The sequence below is a fragment of the Mustela nivalis genome, assembly GCF_964662115.1.
Source record: "Mustela nivalis genome assembly, contig: HAP1_SCAFFOLD_1290, whole genome shotgun sequence".
In the NCBI taxonomy this organism is placed as follows: domain Eukaryota; kingdom Metazoa; phylum Chordata; class Mammalia; order Carnivora; family Mustelidae; genus Mustela; species Mustela nivalis.
Genome location: NW_028135374.1, coordinates 106,017 through 123,977, shown reverse-complemented (window position 1 = coordinate 123,977; position 17,961 = coordinate 106,017). Strand labels below are relative to the sequence as shown.

General features: G+C 40.0%; 1 protein-coding gene across 1 annotated transcript in view; it reads right to left on the bottom strand.

The window, feature by feature from the left end:
• The window catches only part of LOC309857791 (uncharacterized protein), a 34,753-nt gene extending 17,390 nt beyond the window's left edge, over window positions 1–17,363 (bottom strand). The window contains exons 1-3 of the mRNA XM_082750553.1: window positions 16,802–17,363; window positions 14,266–14,371; window positions 9,838–9,885 (exon numbers count right to left, since the gene is read on the bottom strand). Coding sequence (XP_082606679.1) covers window positions 9,838–9,885; window positions 14,266–14,321 — 104 coding nt within the window. The 5' untranslated portion in view covers window positions 14,322–14,371; window positions 16,802–17,363. The remainder of the gene's footprint in view (window positions 1–9,837; window positions 9,886–14,265; window positions 14,372–16,801) is intronic.
• Window positions 17,364–17,961: the final 598 nt, after the last annotated feature.

The following is a 17,961-nucleotide window of genomic DNA, read 5'->3' as shown; positions in this document are numbered from 1 at the left end:
GTGAAACAGATGAAAGAGGCCTAAGAGCACACATATGGTGACAAGCACTGAGCAATGTATAAAATTGTTGAATCCCCATTGTACACCTGAAACTAATATAATACTGTCTGTTACTTATACTGGAATTAAAATTTTTTTAAAGGAATAAGATATCATATGGCAGTGACTGGTATCTTAGAATTGTGAAAATAGTAAGCATCAAGGTTTAAGTAATTTAAGTTCTTTTTTTTTTCTTTTTTGTTTTTTTTATTTTTCTCTTTTTATGTAATTTAAGTTCTATACCTGTCCCTAATCCCCAATTATATAAGCTTTTTGTGGTGGCATTTATTTCATCTCAACTTCAGTTTATAGTGTACACATCCCTCTTACTCCATTTAAATTCCTGATTTGCAAGTCCTTCCATCACCTTCTTACTTTGACCCATCATGGTCATCTTTCCTGCCTCTTAGACAGGGTCAAGCAATGCAGGTCTGAGGCAGTGGCTCTATCCACCATGATAGTGGATTTGAGCTTCAGGCCTATCTCACATAAGCTCTGGAGGCTATGGGGTAGACCCAGTGTCTGTTAGTTCCATTATTCCCTACTAAGGCCTCTTCTGTTCCCAGTCTACTGCCATTATTCTTCTGGCTCTAAATAGGACTCTCTCCTCACTTGTCAAATATTATAAGTTGAATATTGTCCCACCTAAAATGGATATGTTGTAATCTTATCCCTTGTAACTCAGCATGTGACCTTATTGGAAATAGGGTTGCTGTAGGTGTAATTAAGACACAGTCATACTGGTTTAGGGTGGGCTCCTAATCCAGTATGATTCGTGTCCTAAGACAAAGGAAAAATGTAGACACAAACACACATACTTCACCTGTGTAGAGATTAAGGTAGAGATTTGAGCAATGATTCTACATACCGTGGAACAGCAAAGATTGACAGCAATCACCAGAAGCTAGGAGAGGGGCATGGAATAGATTCTTGCTCACAGCCCTCAGAAGAAAACAACCCTACTGACACCCTGATATCAACTTCTAGCGTCTAAGACTGAGACAATGAATTTCTGTTGTTTTAAATGATTCAGTTTTGTGATATTTTGTTACAGCAGCCCTAGATAACTAATACAGCCCATTCTAGTAGAATCTCATACAACAATCTGATAGTTTTCTAAGAGTTTTGGCTGCTGGTTACTCAGATAGGAAGACCTGAGTTTCTATCAGATCTAACTAGATCTACCTGATCTAGTTTCTACCAAACTAGATAAAAAATATGTTACATAAAGAAGTGGAGACTTCCAACGTTTTAGAGTGTCCAAGAAACTCTGTGTTGAATATCTCTGGTTTATCGTTACATATGTTTATTTCACCTTTTATTGGTGACCTCCTTATCAGTTGCTGAGGTCAATTCATTCCGATCAGAACTAAAGGATAAAATGTATCTGATCAAACATCTTACATACTTTTTTCATTCAAATAAGCTTCACTTTATCTACAAATCATAATGTGGTTGAACACTAAAAAAATCTCATGTAATTTGGCTATTTGGAAAGAAGTATTTCATTTTCCCCTAGAAATGCAGCTTTATATGGTAGAAAAAAAATTCTTAGACCTGTAGAGAACCCTTAATGGATCAAGAGTGATTTTAAAACTTTTCTTGACTACTGAGCCCAACTCCAATATGCATCTGCTTTTGCACTTCCATCTATTTCAAATTCAGCTATAGTTTGTAGGTACCTAAATGTGTGTGTGTGTGTGTGTGTGTGTATGTATGTGTGTGTGACCAAGAGTTGGTTTTTTGAAAAGATCAACAAAACTGACAAGCCTTAATCAGATTCATTAAGGTAAAAAAGACCTAAGTAAATAAAATCAAACAGATGAAGAAAAGAGACACCACTGAAAAATTAAGAATTATAAGAAAATACTATGAGAGGGGTGCCTGGGTGGCTCAGTGGGTCAAGCCTTTGCCTTCGGCTCAGGTCATGATCTTAGAGTCCTGGGATTGAGCCCCACATCGGGATCTCTGCTCATCTGAGAGCCTGCTTCCCCCAACCCCCTCTGCCAGCTTCTCTGCCTACTTGTGATCTCTGTCTGTCAAATAAATAAATAAAATCTTAAAAAAGAAAAAGGAAATACTATGAGAAATATATGCCAACAAATTAGGTGACCCAGAAGAAATGGATAAATTTCTAGAAACATACAATTTTCCAAAACTGAATTGGAAAGAAATAGAAATCTGAATAGGCAATTACTAGGAATGAAATTGAATCTATAATAAAAAAATTCCTCCCAAATGTAAATGCAGACCATCATGGATTTGCTGGTGTAGTCTACCAAACATTTAAAGGAGAATGAATACCTATTCTCACCTCATTCCAAAAATAAGGAGGAGGGAAAACTACCAAATTCATAATATGAGGTGAGCATTACCCTGATACCAAAAGCAAAGACACCACAAACAAAGAAAACTATAGGTCAATGTCACTGATGAACACAGATGCAAAAATTCTAAACAAAATATTAGAAAAATCACATTCAACAATATATTAAAAGGATCATTCACCATATTCAAGTGAAATTTATACCAGGGATTCAGTGATGATTTAATATTCACAAATCAATGTGATATACCAAGTCAATAAAATGGAGGATAAAAATTATATGATCATCTAATTAGATGCAGAAAAAGCATTTGACAAATTTCAACATCCATTCATGATAAAAACTCTCAACAAAGTTGGTTTAGGGGGAATATACCTTTATACAATAAAGGCCATATATGAAAAACCCACAACTGACATTATAGTTAATGATGAAAAACAAAGCATTTCCTCTGAGATCAGGAACAAGTCAAGCATGTCCACTCTCACCGCTTTTATTCAACATAGTAGTGGAAGTCCTAGCCACAGCAATCAGATGAAAGAAAGAAAACAAAGAAATGAGTCATCTATATTGGCAAGGAAGAATTTAAACTCACTATTTCCTATTATTATTCATAGAACCCCTACAGACGCCACACACACACACACACACACACACACACACACACAAAAACAACAACAACAACAACAAAAAAAACTATTAGAATAAATGAAGGGCACCTGGGTGGCTCAGTGGGTTAAGCCACTGCCTTTGGCTCAGGACATGATCTCATAGTCCTAGGATTGAGTCCTGCATCGGGCTCTCTGCTTGGCGGGGAGCCTTCTTCCCCTGCCCCCGCCCCCGCCTGCCTCTCTGCCTACTTATGATCTCTCTCTCTGTCAAATAAATAAATAAATAAAATCTTTAAAAAAATAAAAGAATACGTTCTAGTTCCATCCATGTTGTCGCAAATGGCAAGATTTCATTTCTTTTGATGGCTGCATAGTATCCCATTGTGTATATATACCACATCTTCTTGATCCATTCATGGATTGGGAGGGAGACAAACCATAAGTGACTCTTAATCTCACAAAACAAACTGAGGGTTGCTGGGGGGAGGGGGTTTGGGAGAAGGGGGTGGGATTATGGACATTGGGGAGGGTATGTGCTTTGGTGAGTGCTGTGAAGTGTGTAAGCCTGGTGATTCACAGACCTGTACCCCTGGGGATAAAAATATATGTTTATAAAAAATAAAAAGTTAAAAATAAATAAATAAATAAATAAAAGAATAAATGAAGTCAGCAAAAATGCAGGATACAATACCCAGAAATCAGTAGATTTTCTACAGACTAATAAAGGAGTAGCAGAAAAAGAAATTTAGAAAAGAGTTCCATTTACAATTGCACCAAAATAAAAATACCTAGTAACAAACTTAACCAAGGAGATGGAAGACCTGTACTCTGAAACTATACAACATTGATAAGAGAAACTGAAGACAACATAAACAAATACAAAGGTATTCTGTACTCATGGATTAGATAAATTAATCTTGTTAAAATGTCTATACTACCCAAAACAATTAATAGATTCAATTCAATTCCTGTTCAAAATATAAACTGTATTTTTCCAGAACTAGAACAATCCTAAAATTTGTATGGAACCACAAAAGACACTGAACAGTCAGAGCAATCTTCATTTTTTTTTTTTAAGATTTTATTTATTTATTTGACAGACAGAGTTCACAAGTAGGCAGAGCAGCAGGCAGAGAGAGAGGGATAAGCAGGCTCCCCGCTGAGCAGAGAGCCCAGTGAGAGGCTCGATCCCAGAACCCTGGGATCATGACTTGAGCTGAAAGCAGAGGCTTTAACCCACTGAGCCACCCAGGTGCCTGAAGCCAGAGCAATCTTGAGAAAGTACAACAAAACTGCATATAATAATCCAAGGTTTCAAGATATACTATAAAGCTGTAGTAATCAAGACAGTATTGTGTTAGCACAAAACAGACACATAAATCAATGTAACAGAATAGAGAGCCCAGAAATAAACATGCACTTATAGAGTCAAATTAAACTACAACTAAGGAACCAAGAATATACAATGAGAAAAAGCCAGTCTCCTCAACTGGTGCTGGGGAAACTGGACAGCGACATGCAAAATAGGTCCAATGAAACTAGACCACTTTCTACAGTTCACAAAAATAAACTCACAAGTGTGGGATTAGCACTGGGTGCTATAAGCAACTAATGAATCATTAAACATTACACCAAAAACTAATGATGAATATGTTGGCTAATTGATTTTAAATTTAAAAAAGCAAATACTATGTTTAATTAATTAATTAAGTAAGTAAGTAATTTGAGACCGGAAACTACAAAAATCCTAGAAGAAAATAAAGACAATAATTTCTGTTGACACTGGCCATAGCAACATTTTTCTAAATATCCGTCCTGAGGCAAGAGAAACAAAAGCAAAAATAAACTATTAAAAATAAATAATCTAATTAAAAATGGGCAAAAATCCTGACTAGACATCTTTCTGAAGAAGACAAATGGGCAACAAACACTTGAAAAGATGCTCAACATCACTTATCATCAGGAAAATGCAAATCAAAACTACAATGAGATACTACTACCTCACACCTGTCAAAATGAATGGCTAAAATCAAGAAACAAGAAATGTTGGCAAGAATGTGGAGAAAAATGTAATCCTCATGCACTATTGATGGGAATATAAACTGGAACAGCCACTGTGGAAAACAGTATGGAGGTTCCTCAAAAAATTAAAAATAGTGGGGTTCCTGGGTGGCTCAGTGGGTTAAAGCCTCTGCCTTCAGCTCAGATCATGATCCCAGGACCCTCGGATCAAGCCCCTCATCAGGCTCTCTGCTCAGCAGGGAGCCTGCTTCCCTTCCCCTCTCTCTCTGCCTGCCTCTCTGCCTACTTGTGATCTCTGTCAAATAAATGAATATTTTTTTTTTAAATCCACTTTCTTTAAAAAATATTAAAAATAGAACTGCCATATGATCCAATAATTCCAACACTGGGTATTTACCCAAAGAATATGAAAACACTAATTCAATAAGATATGCAACCCCTATGCTTTTTGCAGCATTATTTACAATAACCAAAGTATGGAAACAACCCGAGTGTCCATCCATAGATGAATGGATAAAGAAGAGAGAGGATATACCCAACAGAAAATGGAATATTATTCAGTTATAGAAAAGAATGAAATCTTGCCATTTGCAACAACATGGATGGATCTAGAGGGCATAATGCTAGGTGAAGTCAGTCAGAGAAAGATAAATGTACTATGATTAAACTTACATGTGGAATTTAAGATGCAAAACAAACAAACAAAGTAAAAAAGATACAAAGCAAAAAAGAGATCCTTAAATAGAGAATAAACTGATGGTTACCTGGGGGCAGGTGAGAGGGATCAGATGAAATAGGGGAAGAGGATTAAAGAATACATTTATCATGATGAACACTGAGTAATGTATAGAATTGCTGAATCACTATAATGTACACATGAAACTATTAACATTATTTTCTAATTATACTGGAATTTTAAAAAAATTTAAGAGAAAATTACAGGTAATTTGAAGAAGTATTTGTAGTTATTAATTGGCCCTATATCTTCCACATAATCTTTGTCTAGACAGCAAATGAATTCCACCAGTGACCAGCTGATTTCTTCTTCAGCACTGATCATTCTCCAACACTGACATTAAATAGCTGAATAACTGGCCAGGAGAGAAGCAGAAAAGTCCCATGACTATTTCTTTTCAGATATCTGTGATTTTTAAAATGTATTCTTTCCTTGGCTTGAGTAAAAATGCCTTCAGCTCAGAGCAATAGCAAGTACCCTTAGTCAGGTTACTTAGATACAAGTCAAATGAACTCCAATGAGTAAAAATTTAATCAGCAAAACGTGTTCACATTCTGTTAGTCACTACTCGGACAAAACCAACAAAATGGGGAATCAGAATACATCCAGCAAAAAAATGAGAAAGGAACACAATTGAAGATTAAGTAGTATTCTACATTTCTCTATTTTAAAAGACTGATAAAATTACTCTCTAAGATCTAGTCACATTTTCAACCTAGATCATTTAAGTGTGATAAACAGAAAAATTTTTCTTTAAAATATGGTACTTTTCTGAAAATTAAAAAAGATTATATACCCTCCCTGTCCACACTGACATCTTTCCATAGCTTTCCATTTTATTCCTGCTTCAGAATAAACTTTCCCTCCGCCAAAATAAGAGATCCATCTGTAGCTTCCTCCCCCCAGACTGCAACACGATTTACTCACATGAATTAGGAAAAAATCAAGGTTTTCATAACTATCACTGTGGCTAAAGAGTTGGTCTAGCTTATTATAAACACCAACAAATGGAAAAACTTATCAGAGATTTCCTACATGGACCCGTGATGTGACCAATTTATTTGATCAACAAGAATTTATTAAATCTCAAAGTTACAGTAAACATGATTTGCTAGCTAAACATGATTTGTTAGCTCACAGAAAATCCTAACTTTTTAGAATAAAATTTAGATACTTGTCTAGAAGATTCTATACTGTCATGGATACTCTGGACTGAATTTCTCTACCCCCTTCAATACACCTTATCCTGCATTGGTGACTTCATTAGAGATTCCAGATATGAATTCATTTAGATTATTTCTAAAGAATTAAAAACATCTATGATCAGACCCCAATGACTTCAAAGCCAAACTTTTTTTAAACTTTATTTTTTCAGTGTTCCAAGATTCATTGTTTATGCACCACACCCAGTGCTCCATGCAATATGTGCCCTCCTTAATACCCACCACCAGGCTCACCTAGCCCTCCCCTCCCCTCCCCTCCAAAACCCTCAGTTTGTTTCTCAGAGTCCACAGTCTCTCATGCTTCGTGTCCCCCTCTGATTTCCCCCAATTCACTTTTCCTTTCCTTCTCCTAATGTCCTCCATGTTATTCCTTATGTTCTACAAGTGAAACCATAGGATAATTGACCCTCTCTGCTTGACTTATTTCACTCAGCATAATCTCTTCCAGTCCCATCCATGTTGATACAAACACCCCAATATTCATAGCAGCAAGGGCCACAACCACCAAACTGTGGAAAGAGCCAAGATGCCCTTCAACGGACTTAATGGATAAAGAAGACGTGGTCCATATGTACAATGAAGTATTAGGTATCCATCAGAAAGGATGAATACCCAACTTTTGTATCAAAGCCAAACTTTTCTGACTTAGTTAGAAGTTGTCTTCAGGGGCGCCTGAGTGGCTCAGTGGATTAAAGCCTCTGCCTTCAGCTCGGGTCATGATCCCAAAGTCCTGGGATTGAGCCCCACATCCAGCTCTCTGCTCAGTGGGGAGCCTGCTTCCTCCTCTCTCTCTCTCTGCCTGCCTCTCTGCCTACTTGTGATCTCTGTCTGTCAAATAAATAAATAAAAATCTTTAAAAAAAAAAAAAAGAAGAAGAAGAAGTTGTCTTCAATTGGTAAACTGTTTGAATTCTAAAAACAAAACAAAACAACAACAACAACAAAAAAAACCTTTGTAAATTAGCTATTTGGAAACCAATATTTCAATTTTCCTTAGAAATGCAGTTTTATGTTCATTATCACTAGCCATTAGGGAGATTCAAGTTAAAACCACATTGAGATACCACCTTTTACCAGTTAGAATGGCCAAAATTAGCAAGACAGGAAACAACATGTTTTGGAGAGGATGTGGAGAAAGGGGAACCCTCTTACACTATTGGTGGGAATGCAAGTTGGTGCAGCCACTTTAGAAAACAGTCTGGAGATTCCTCAAGAAAATAAAAATAGAGCTTCCCTATGACCCTGCAATTGCACTACTGGGTATTTACCCCAAAGATACAGATGTAGGGAAAAGAAGGGCCATCTGTACCCCAATGTTCATAGCAGTAGTGGCCCCAGTCACCAAACTGTGGAAAGAACCAAGACACCCTTCAATGGACGAATGCATAAGGAAGATGTGGTCCATATACACTATGGAGTATTATGCCTCCATCAGAAAGGATGAATACCCAACTTTTATAGCAACATGGACGGGACTGAAAGAGATTATGCTGAGTGAAATAAGTCAAGCAGAGAGAGTCAATAATCATATGGTTTCACTTATTGGTGGAGCATCGCAAATAACTGGAGGACATGGGGAGATGGAGAGGAGAAGGGAGTTGAGGGAAATTGGAGGGGGAGGTGAACCATGAGAGACGATGGACTCTGAAAAACAACCTGAGGGTATTGAAGGGGCAGGGGGTGGGAGGTTAGGTGAGCCCGGTGGTGGGTATTAAGGAGGGCACGGATTGCATGAAGCACTGGGTGTGGTGCAAAAACAATGAATACTGTTACGCTGAAAAGAATTTTTTTAAAAAATGAACATCAGACCTTAAAAAAAAAAGAAATGGGGTTTTATATAATTTTATTAAAAATTTCAGTTCTGTCAGAAAAGCCTAACATATCAAGATAAGTGCAATTCTTTACTGCTAAACTCAACTTTCCTAAGGAACTGCACTGACTTGAATTTACTTCAAAATACAATCTTGGCTTGTAGGTAAATAGCCTTTCGGGTTATTTCCTGATTATCAAGTTCCTTCACTATATCCTTATTCTTCATGTGTCATGTAAGTATTTTCTGTTCCTCAGTTTGGTTCAGAAAACTGCACACTTGAGGCAGGGCCTTCCTCCAATACGATGGTGGGTTTACGTTTGGGACACCAGTTTTATTTTATTTATTCTAGGATTATTTATTTATTTATTTCACAGAGAAACACGCAGAGAGAGGGAACACAAGCAGGGAGAGGTAGGAGAGGGATAAGCAGGCTTTCTGCCGAGCAGGGAACCTGATATGGGCCTCGATCCCAGGACCCTGGGGTCATGACTTAAGCCAAAGGCAGATGCTTAATGACTGAGCCTCCCAGGCACCCAAGACACCAGTTTTAGATCGTTGCAAATCTCTGGGGAGTAAAGGGGACAGATCAAGGTCTATTATCTCCATTCTTTTTTCTTTTATTTTTTAAGATTTTATTTATTTATTTCTCAGAGAGAGCATAAGTGGGACAATGTGGAGTAAGGGAGAGAGGCAGAGGAGCAGAGGAGGCAATACTTAACTGATTAAGCCACCCAGGGTCTCAGCTCCATTCTTTTATGTGGAGAGATCCACTGCACCCTGTCCACTGCCACCTCTTCTTGCTCAAATAACAGGATCCTCTCTTCACCTGGCCCACTTTAGCAGTATCTCACCGCAGACATTATGAGAGTTTCCTAAGAGCTTTGATTACTCAGGGTCCCAAACAAACTTTAAGTAGAAAGTCTTGCTCTTATGACTTTTTTTTTTCTACTTAGACCCCAAAAGAAAGACAGTTACCTATAGAAGCTTACAATCTTTTATGGAAACCTCTTGCTGCTACCAATGCTCTCTATTACCTTTTGGTACTCAGATCAGTCAAGTCAACTTACCTCTTGGCATCGCTGCCATCAGAGGATACTAAGAAAGAATCCACAACTCTGTTAAAAAGTAAAAAACATATAAAAATTAAAATCAGACATTTTGGAAAGCAATCAGGTTCCTTTTCCTGACAGAATTTTAGGACATGACAAATAAAATCCTGGGGAAACATGACAGAAAGACAGAAACAACAGGAAGTTTCAGGGTACAGCAATGGAACCTCTGAGACAGACTCTCAGCTCTTTGTTTGTTCAGTGGGAAGAGAAGGAATTAAGGGAGGTGTGGTTTTTGTGATTATACCACCTTTCTACTCCATTTGGTCAACCATTCATACATTCTGGAATCAAGTTGAGATATATGAATGATCTGACCATGGGCACAGGGAGGTGGATCCAGGTAACAGGTAGCAAAGGACACAGAAATAAAGGAACTGCCAAAACAATTAATATTCCAGTGCCAAGGGCTAGTCTCTGGCCATCATTTGGTATAGAAGAAATAAACAAGAATGTTTAAAGGATTTTTCAGAAGTGGAAACAGAACAAGTGTTCAGAATGATTTTTCTCTCAGATCATCACAAAGAGGTATCTGGATAAGTTATCCAAAGTCAAGACTTCCTGCCACCAAACCACTGGGTTGGATAACGTAATCTCTCTACAGTTTAACTTCGTCACCTGTAAAATAAGACACACTGAAAATGCACTTTGCATGTGTCTACTTCATAAACTCATGCTGAAGTTCATCATCTCACAAACATTACAAGTTTTTAGGCCGCCTGCCCTCCTCACCAAATGTTGTATCAAAAATACCAATGTGACAAATATAAAAAAAAAAATCAGTGACAACAACATAAACAGATAATATTTAAGTTTCAAAAACACTTCAAGATTTCCAAAGCACTACATTCCCATAATTTCCTGGGAAATTTTGGATTCCTATCCATAGGATACTCTTCCTCCAAAACTACAGAAATTAAACTAAAGTATAGATTTAAAAAACTAACAATACCACAAACCCTATGAGTCTCCAAGGAGATACAGCTGTCCCTTAACTAGCAGACAGGAAAAGACTGCTATGGGCAGTCATGAGTGGCTGAGTGGAAGGGAAAATTTTAAGTTCTGTTCTTGCCTTTCCCCAGAGATAGTCACTACCATTCTTAGTAGCAACTACCCAGAAGTAATTAGAATAAAATTTGGGTAACTTTAGGTTAGTTAATAAAAGCAGGGAAAGGCTGAAGAGCAATCCTTGGGCTTTTACCTCTCTCCTACCTCCAAGGCCAAGGTGAACAACCTAGAACATTACCTTCTCCAATGCTGCCTTTGTCCAGGACCTTTTCTGGCTACAGAAATTACCTGGGTCACAGTGTTTCACTGTTCTGCAGACTCTCTGTCCCCCGGCTATTGCCCTCATGTTAAATATACTGAGAAAGATAAACCTTAGGCCCCAGCTTTGAACAAGGATGACTTGTATTACCTCATCCAACAGAGGATACTTCTGAAAGTGGAACAGACATGCTATTAATAATTATGCTTTAAGAATAGCTACAGACTAAAATTGTCCCAAGCCAATCATTAGCCCTTCCCTAATACAAGTTACCAGACAAGGGGTCAATGGCCACAAGGAATGTAAGATCACAAATCAAAATAATTAGATACCTAAGGAGTATAATCACTGAAAACAAAATACAACAAACTGAACAACACATACCATCTGAAACAGAACCATTGGACCATACGGACCAACATTTTAAGTATGCATTAAAATACCGTTAAAGGGTACCTGGGTGGCTCAGTGGGTTAAGCCTCTGCCTTCAGCTCAGGTCATGATCCCAGGGTCCTGGGATCGAGCCCCACACATCGGGCTCTCTGCTTGGCAGGGAGCCTGCTTCCCCCTCTCTCTCTGCCTGTCTCTCTGCCTACTTGTGATCTCTCTCTGTCAAATAAATAAATAAAATCTTTTAAAAAAATGAAAAGAAATACCCTTTTAAAGGTACAAGGGAAGAGGATAGTAAGTGAAATGAGAATAAGAAATCTTAAGGAAAAACCTAAGCAAAATAAGTCAGTCAGAGAAAGACAAATACCATATGATTTCACTCACATGTGGAATTTAAGAAACAAAGTAGGGGGAAGGGAAGGAAAAATAAGATGAAAATTGAGAGGGAAGCAAACCTTAAGAGATGCTGAGCTCGAATAAATAAACTGAGGGTTTTGGGAAGGGAGGTGGGTGGAGGGAAGGGAAAATTGCAGGATGGGCATCAAGGAAGGCACTTGATGCAATGAGCACTGGGTGTTAAAACCTGATAAATCATGAAATTCTACTTCTGAAACTAAAAATAAACAAAAACAAAAACAAAAGACTGAGACCAGGAAAGGTCTAGTTAAACACCTGCAGGCATACAGCGAATGACATTTTTTTACTGTAAGGCCAGGATTCTACCCTCTGCTTATACGCTCATTAAAAGGAACTTCTACACACACACACACACACACAAAAGAGGGTATCTTAAACTTAAAAGTCCAATTGTTGAAATAAAGAATCATTTCATGGGATACATAGTATTCATACATACATATGAAAAGCAAATTAAGCAAATTAATCTGGAGTTGGAAGACAAGGTTGAGACACTCTCCAAGAAAATAGTAGGAAAAAAATAGAACATACAAAAGAAAAGCCAGTTGATACAAAGGATAGAAACAGATCAACACTTGGATTATAGATATCTAAGAAAAAAACCTGAAAAATAAATTTCTTAAAATTAAAGATTTTAAGTGATATTTCATCTCATAAACATTTAAGTGGTATTTATAAAGTGCCAGGCATTGTCCTGATGTTTCACAGATATTTCAATTGGTCCTCATTACAACTCTTGCAAAGGTAACTATTACTATTTGTTTTAACCAATTCACAGATCTTGAGTAGTCATAGGTCTCTAACATCTATCATGCTGATTTGCAAGCCACTCCTCACTAATAAAAAATCTGTGACCTTCCCTAGGGTAAATAACAGTGTTTCACATATTGATTGAGACAGGACAACTAAAGCCCTTGTAGTGGCCATCTCAAATGGTCACCTCCCCAGAAAGGACAGAGCAGCCCTAATAGGGCACCCAGGTGTCTCAGAGAAGCTAAAAGTGGCTGTGACTCAGCAAAGAAAACCGTCAACAAAACTAAAAGCAACCTCCAGAATGGGAGAAGATATTTGCAAATGTCTTATCAGTTAAGGGCTAGTATCCAAAATCTACAAAGAACTTATCAACCTCAACACCAAAAAAACAAAAACAAAAAACAAAAAATCTGGTCAAGGAATGGGCAGAAGACATGAACAGACATTTCTCCAAAGAAGACATACAAATGGAGAACAGACACATGAAAAAATGCAGAACGCCGCCCAGCATCAGGAAAATGCAAATCAAACCAGAATGAGATACCACCTTACACCAGTCAGACTGGCTAAAATTAGCAACTCTGGAAAGAATAGAAGTTGGCGAAGATGCAGAGAAAAGGGAACCCTCTTATACTGGTGGTGGAAATGCAAACTGGTGCAGGCACTCTGGAAAACAGTATGGAGGATCCTCAAAATGTTTAAAATAGAACTACCCTATGACCCAGCCATTGCACTAGTAGGTATTTACCCAAGGATACAAACATAATGACTGGAAGGAGTATGTGCACCCCAGTGTTTATAGCACCTAAGTCCACAGTAGCCCAACTATGGAAAGATCCCAGATGTCCAACAACAAATGGATAAAGAAGAGGTGGTGTATATGTATACAATGGAATATTACTCAGCCACTAAAAGGAATGGAATCTTGCTGTTTGCAATGACATGGATGGAACTGGAGGGTATTATGCTAAGTAAAATAAGTCTACCCCCCCCCAAAAAAAATTATCATATGATTTCACTCCTATGTGGAAATTAAGAAACAAAACAGATGAACATAGGGGAAGGGAAGGAAAAAATTAGATGAAATCAGAGAGGGACACCAATCATAAGAGACTCTTAACTCTAGGAAACAAACTGAGGGTTGCTGGATGGGAGGTAGGTCAAGGGATAAGGTAGACAGGGGGATGGGGTAGCTGGGAGATGGGCATTAATGACGGAAGTCAATGGAATGAACACTAGATGTTATTTTGAAACTGATGAATCACTAAATTCTACCTCTGAAACCAATACTATACTGTATGTTAATTAAATTGAATTTAAATTTTAGAGAAGGTGACTGTGGCTACCACATACATATTATCACTGGCATCCTGCCTAAGCTGTAGTATTTTAAATCAATTATAAGCATAAAACAAGATCTTTAAATTGTGAGTTTGCCAAATTTCATTTATATGCAGTTTACATTAATCATGAAAGAAAGTATACATGTATTCCCTATTCTATTAACCAAGGCTGAGAATTATCCTTAACATTTAGTAAATTTAAGGCTTATCACTTACTTATTTTTTGGATTCTTCAATGAGATATGTAAATGGTTGTTCTTTAATCTCTGCATGTCTGGGATTAATCTTCCTAATTCCAATTAGGGGTTAAACTACAAACACTCTAAAAAAAAGGAAAGGCACATATTAAATTCAGTATTTTTAAAACACATATTTGCCCAATTAGAAAGTCATACACAGAACTTATTAGAAATGGACCAGCATTTCTAAAGTCTTGAATCCACACACTTATAAAATCTACAATCCTGTACAATTTTATCAATCCATGAAATGTGCATTTTGTATTTTCCCCTCAGTATTTTATTCTGGGTTGAGAAATAGAAGAAAAGTTTTTTGAATGTACAGTAAATTTAATTCAAAGACAGGACACTTTAAAGATTGTTCTCTTGCTACATAGGACCCAGTAAGGGAAACAAACTCATTTCAAACCAATTTTATATTATCATAGGGATTTGTGATCTTTCCATCCTAAAATATTCTGTAGCATAAATCAAAGAGTGGGAAAGCAAAGATGCATCCTTCAACATTGCACAGAACAATCTGTGTCATGCAAGGAAACTAGAAGTCACTGGAGAATAAGATATTGCCAAATTATCGTGGCAATCCAAGTTATCAAGGAGGCAGCCTGAAATGTGCCACAAGGCCTAAATTCTGGACAAGGAGAAAAAAATGAAAACGAATGAAAAATATTTTCATAAATAGGTCAATTTGGGCATAAATGTTGATGATGAGTTTAGGTGTGAGGGCCAACCACCTGTAATTCCGTACCTGCAAGAGATAGCACCTCATGGGCAGTGAGAGTAGGAATCCCAAAGCTCTGAGGTTGCTCCATTCTGTTCCAGAGGTGGCCAGGAAGGGGTGGACCAAGGCAGAGCCGCATATTTAAGGATACTCCTACCCTGCAAAGCTCGGATCTGCTTACCCGCAGGCAGGGCTGCTTTCCAGGGGCCACCACTCAAAGGGTGGTAGACACAGAAAGACTAGGATCTTGTCACTTGACAACAAATTTTCCTAAACAGGAGCAAACATTACTAGAGATACTAATAGCAGGGGTCTTTCTTCCTGCCTTCCAGGATGATGCCTTTAACTTCTTTTCCTTTTTTATTTCCCCAAACCAAGCCCATTAAGTCAAATCTTGTCCCAATTCCTGGCCAGCAACGAGGTTACTGCTATTTGGTCCTATACTGACCTAGTGCACCCCATAACCCCATCCATACACCCTCACCCCACAGTCCCTCCACCTCTGGTTCCCTGAGAGTGAGAAGGCCGTGGCTGGGGGTGGCAAGGCCGCTCGGGTCGGTGAGGCTGCTGGCGGCTAGCGGGTTCCTGAGGCGCCGCAGCCGACAGCCGCCAATCCCGGCTGCGAGGCCCCTCCCGGCAAGGCCTTGGTTCCCAGCAGCAAGGCCCCTCGAGGCGGGGCCGAGGCTGGGGAGGCGGGGCCTGGGAGGCGGGGCCCCGGCTCGGGTCGGCGAGGCGGCTCGGGTCGGCGAGGCGGCTCGGGTCGGCGAGGCGGCTCGGGTCGGCGAGGCGGCTCGGGTCGGCGAGGCGGCTCGGGTCCGCGAGGCGGCTCGGGTCCGCGAGGCGGCTCGGGTCGGCGAGGCCGCGGCCGCTCGCCTAGGCCGCTCCGGTGGGCGAGGCCGCTCGGGTCGGCAAGGCCGCTCCGGACTGCGAGGCCACTCCGGACGGCGAGGCTGCTGGAGGCTAGGCCATTCGCCGCGGTGCTACAGCCAAGGGCCGCGGCTCGGGACGGCGAGGCCCCTCGCTGCGGGGCTGCGGTTCCGGGCGGCTGCTGGGAAGGCGGGGCTGAGGCTAGGGACGGCGAGGGCACTCCGGACGGCGAGGCTGCTGGAGGCTAGGCCGTTCGCCGCGATGCTGCACCGACGGCCGCGGCTCGGGACGGCGAGGCCCCTTGCGGCGGGGCCGCGGTTCAAGACAGCGAGGCCCCTCGCGTTGGGGCCGCAGCTCGGTGGTGGCAAGGCTGTTCGCCGTGGCGCTGCTTCCCAGAGCCGCGGCTCTGAGCGGCGAAACCGTGCAGGGCGGTAGGGGCGGCGCGGTTCCCATCAACTCTCACTACCGGAGCTATCCTGACGGCTCTCCCATCTACCGGCTCTAGGGGCTCTCCCTAACAGCTCTTCTAACTCCTCCTAGTACTCCTACTATGCCACCGCCCAGCCTCACAGACTAACCTTTATAGTAGCGAGGTGGCCAATGGGATTTCAACCCACCGCAGTAAATATATGCATGCCCCACTGATTGGATGTCTCCATCCACCCTGGCCCGCCCCTATATCTGGGGTTTACAAGTAAGTTCCTATGGCTAACCAGGCCCTTACACCCACAGCTGAGCACAAGGCAAAACTTCCTGTCTGTGGCCACAAAGACCCCCTTCCTGTACCCTCCCCCATCCTCCAGCCCTCCCTCTAGAATAGTATATTCTTTTTACTCTCAGTGAGGATGAAGGACAAGGTTAGTCAACATAGAAAGTAGAGTATAGAATACGCTTGTCTGGAGAGCCCTCCACCCCAGCTCTTTACCTGCTGCTTGGAACAAGCCAGTAGCAGAATAAGAGTTCCGTGTCCATGGCAACCCCAAACAACACATTCCGGATAGTTCTGAGATAGAAGTAGAGTGGGGAATACAATGGACTTCGTTCCACACTGATTCCAGTTGGTCCTGAGTTTGTAGTAGTAGAGTGGGGTATACCGTGAAGTTGGTTCCAGGCTATAGGGTCTTAAAAATAGAATCAGTTCTCCTTAAAGATGGGAAATGGGGGAATACCAAGATCAAAGATCTGAGGATAATAATCTCACAGAAGATTGTCTCATACCTTTTATTTTGCAAGAAAGAGAATGAATCAGAGGGCTGAATGTTTTCTGGATAACCCTAAATTTGACTAAAATAGGCAAGGTTGATATAGGACTCGGCAAAAATTATTTATGCAAGCATCATTTCATGGGATTGAGAGGAAGCAATCAAATATTAATTTTAGGGACACCTGGGTGGCTCAGTGGGTTAAAGCCTCTGCCTTCGGCTCAGGTCATGATCCCAAGGTCCTGGGATGGAGCCCCGCATCAGGCTCCCTGCTCTGCAGGGAGCCTGCTTCCTCCTCTCTCTCTGCCTGCCTCTCTGCCTACTTGTGATCTCTGTCTGTCAAATAAATAAATAAATCTTTAAAAAAATATATTAATTTTAAATCTAAAATATTCCCATTTTCCTGGTAGAGCAAACCTGAGGTGGATACAAGTGCCAAAGAAAGGAAAACAAGTATGGAAAAAAAATTTAAAAAATACAGATGAAACATCAGAAATTTCTGTATGAAAATTATAAGAATTACCACAAGAAGGAATAAAAAACACCTGTTTGACATACCGTGTTGGTACATGTTCTGATGCCTAATAAATGGTCACAGCTGAAGTTACAGAAAAGAAAATAAGGTCATACTTATTAAAAATCTCTGCAAGTTCTTGGCAAGATACAAAAATGAATAAAACATGGTCACTGACTTCAGTATCATGTTGATGATCCCAAGACTAGATCATTTTGAAATATGCCCAGAGCATTCTGTTCTCTGTGAGAAAGAACTGCTCTAAACAGAAATTATTTTACCAGAGCCTTGTGTTCCCTAAGGGAAAGGCAAGAAGACAACCTTAGCCCTTCTAAACTCCCTGTGTCCCATAAGAGGATCATAAAAAGA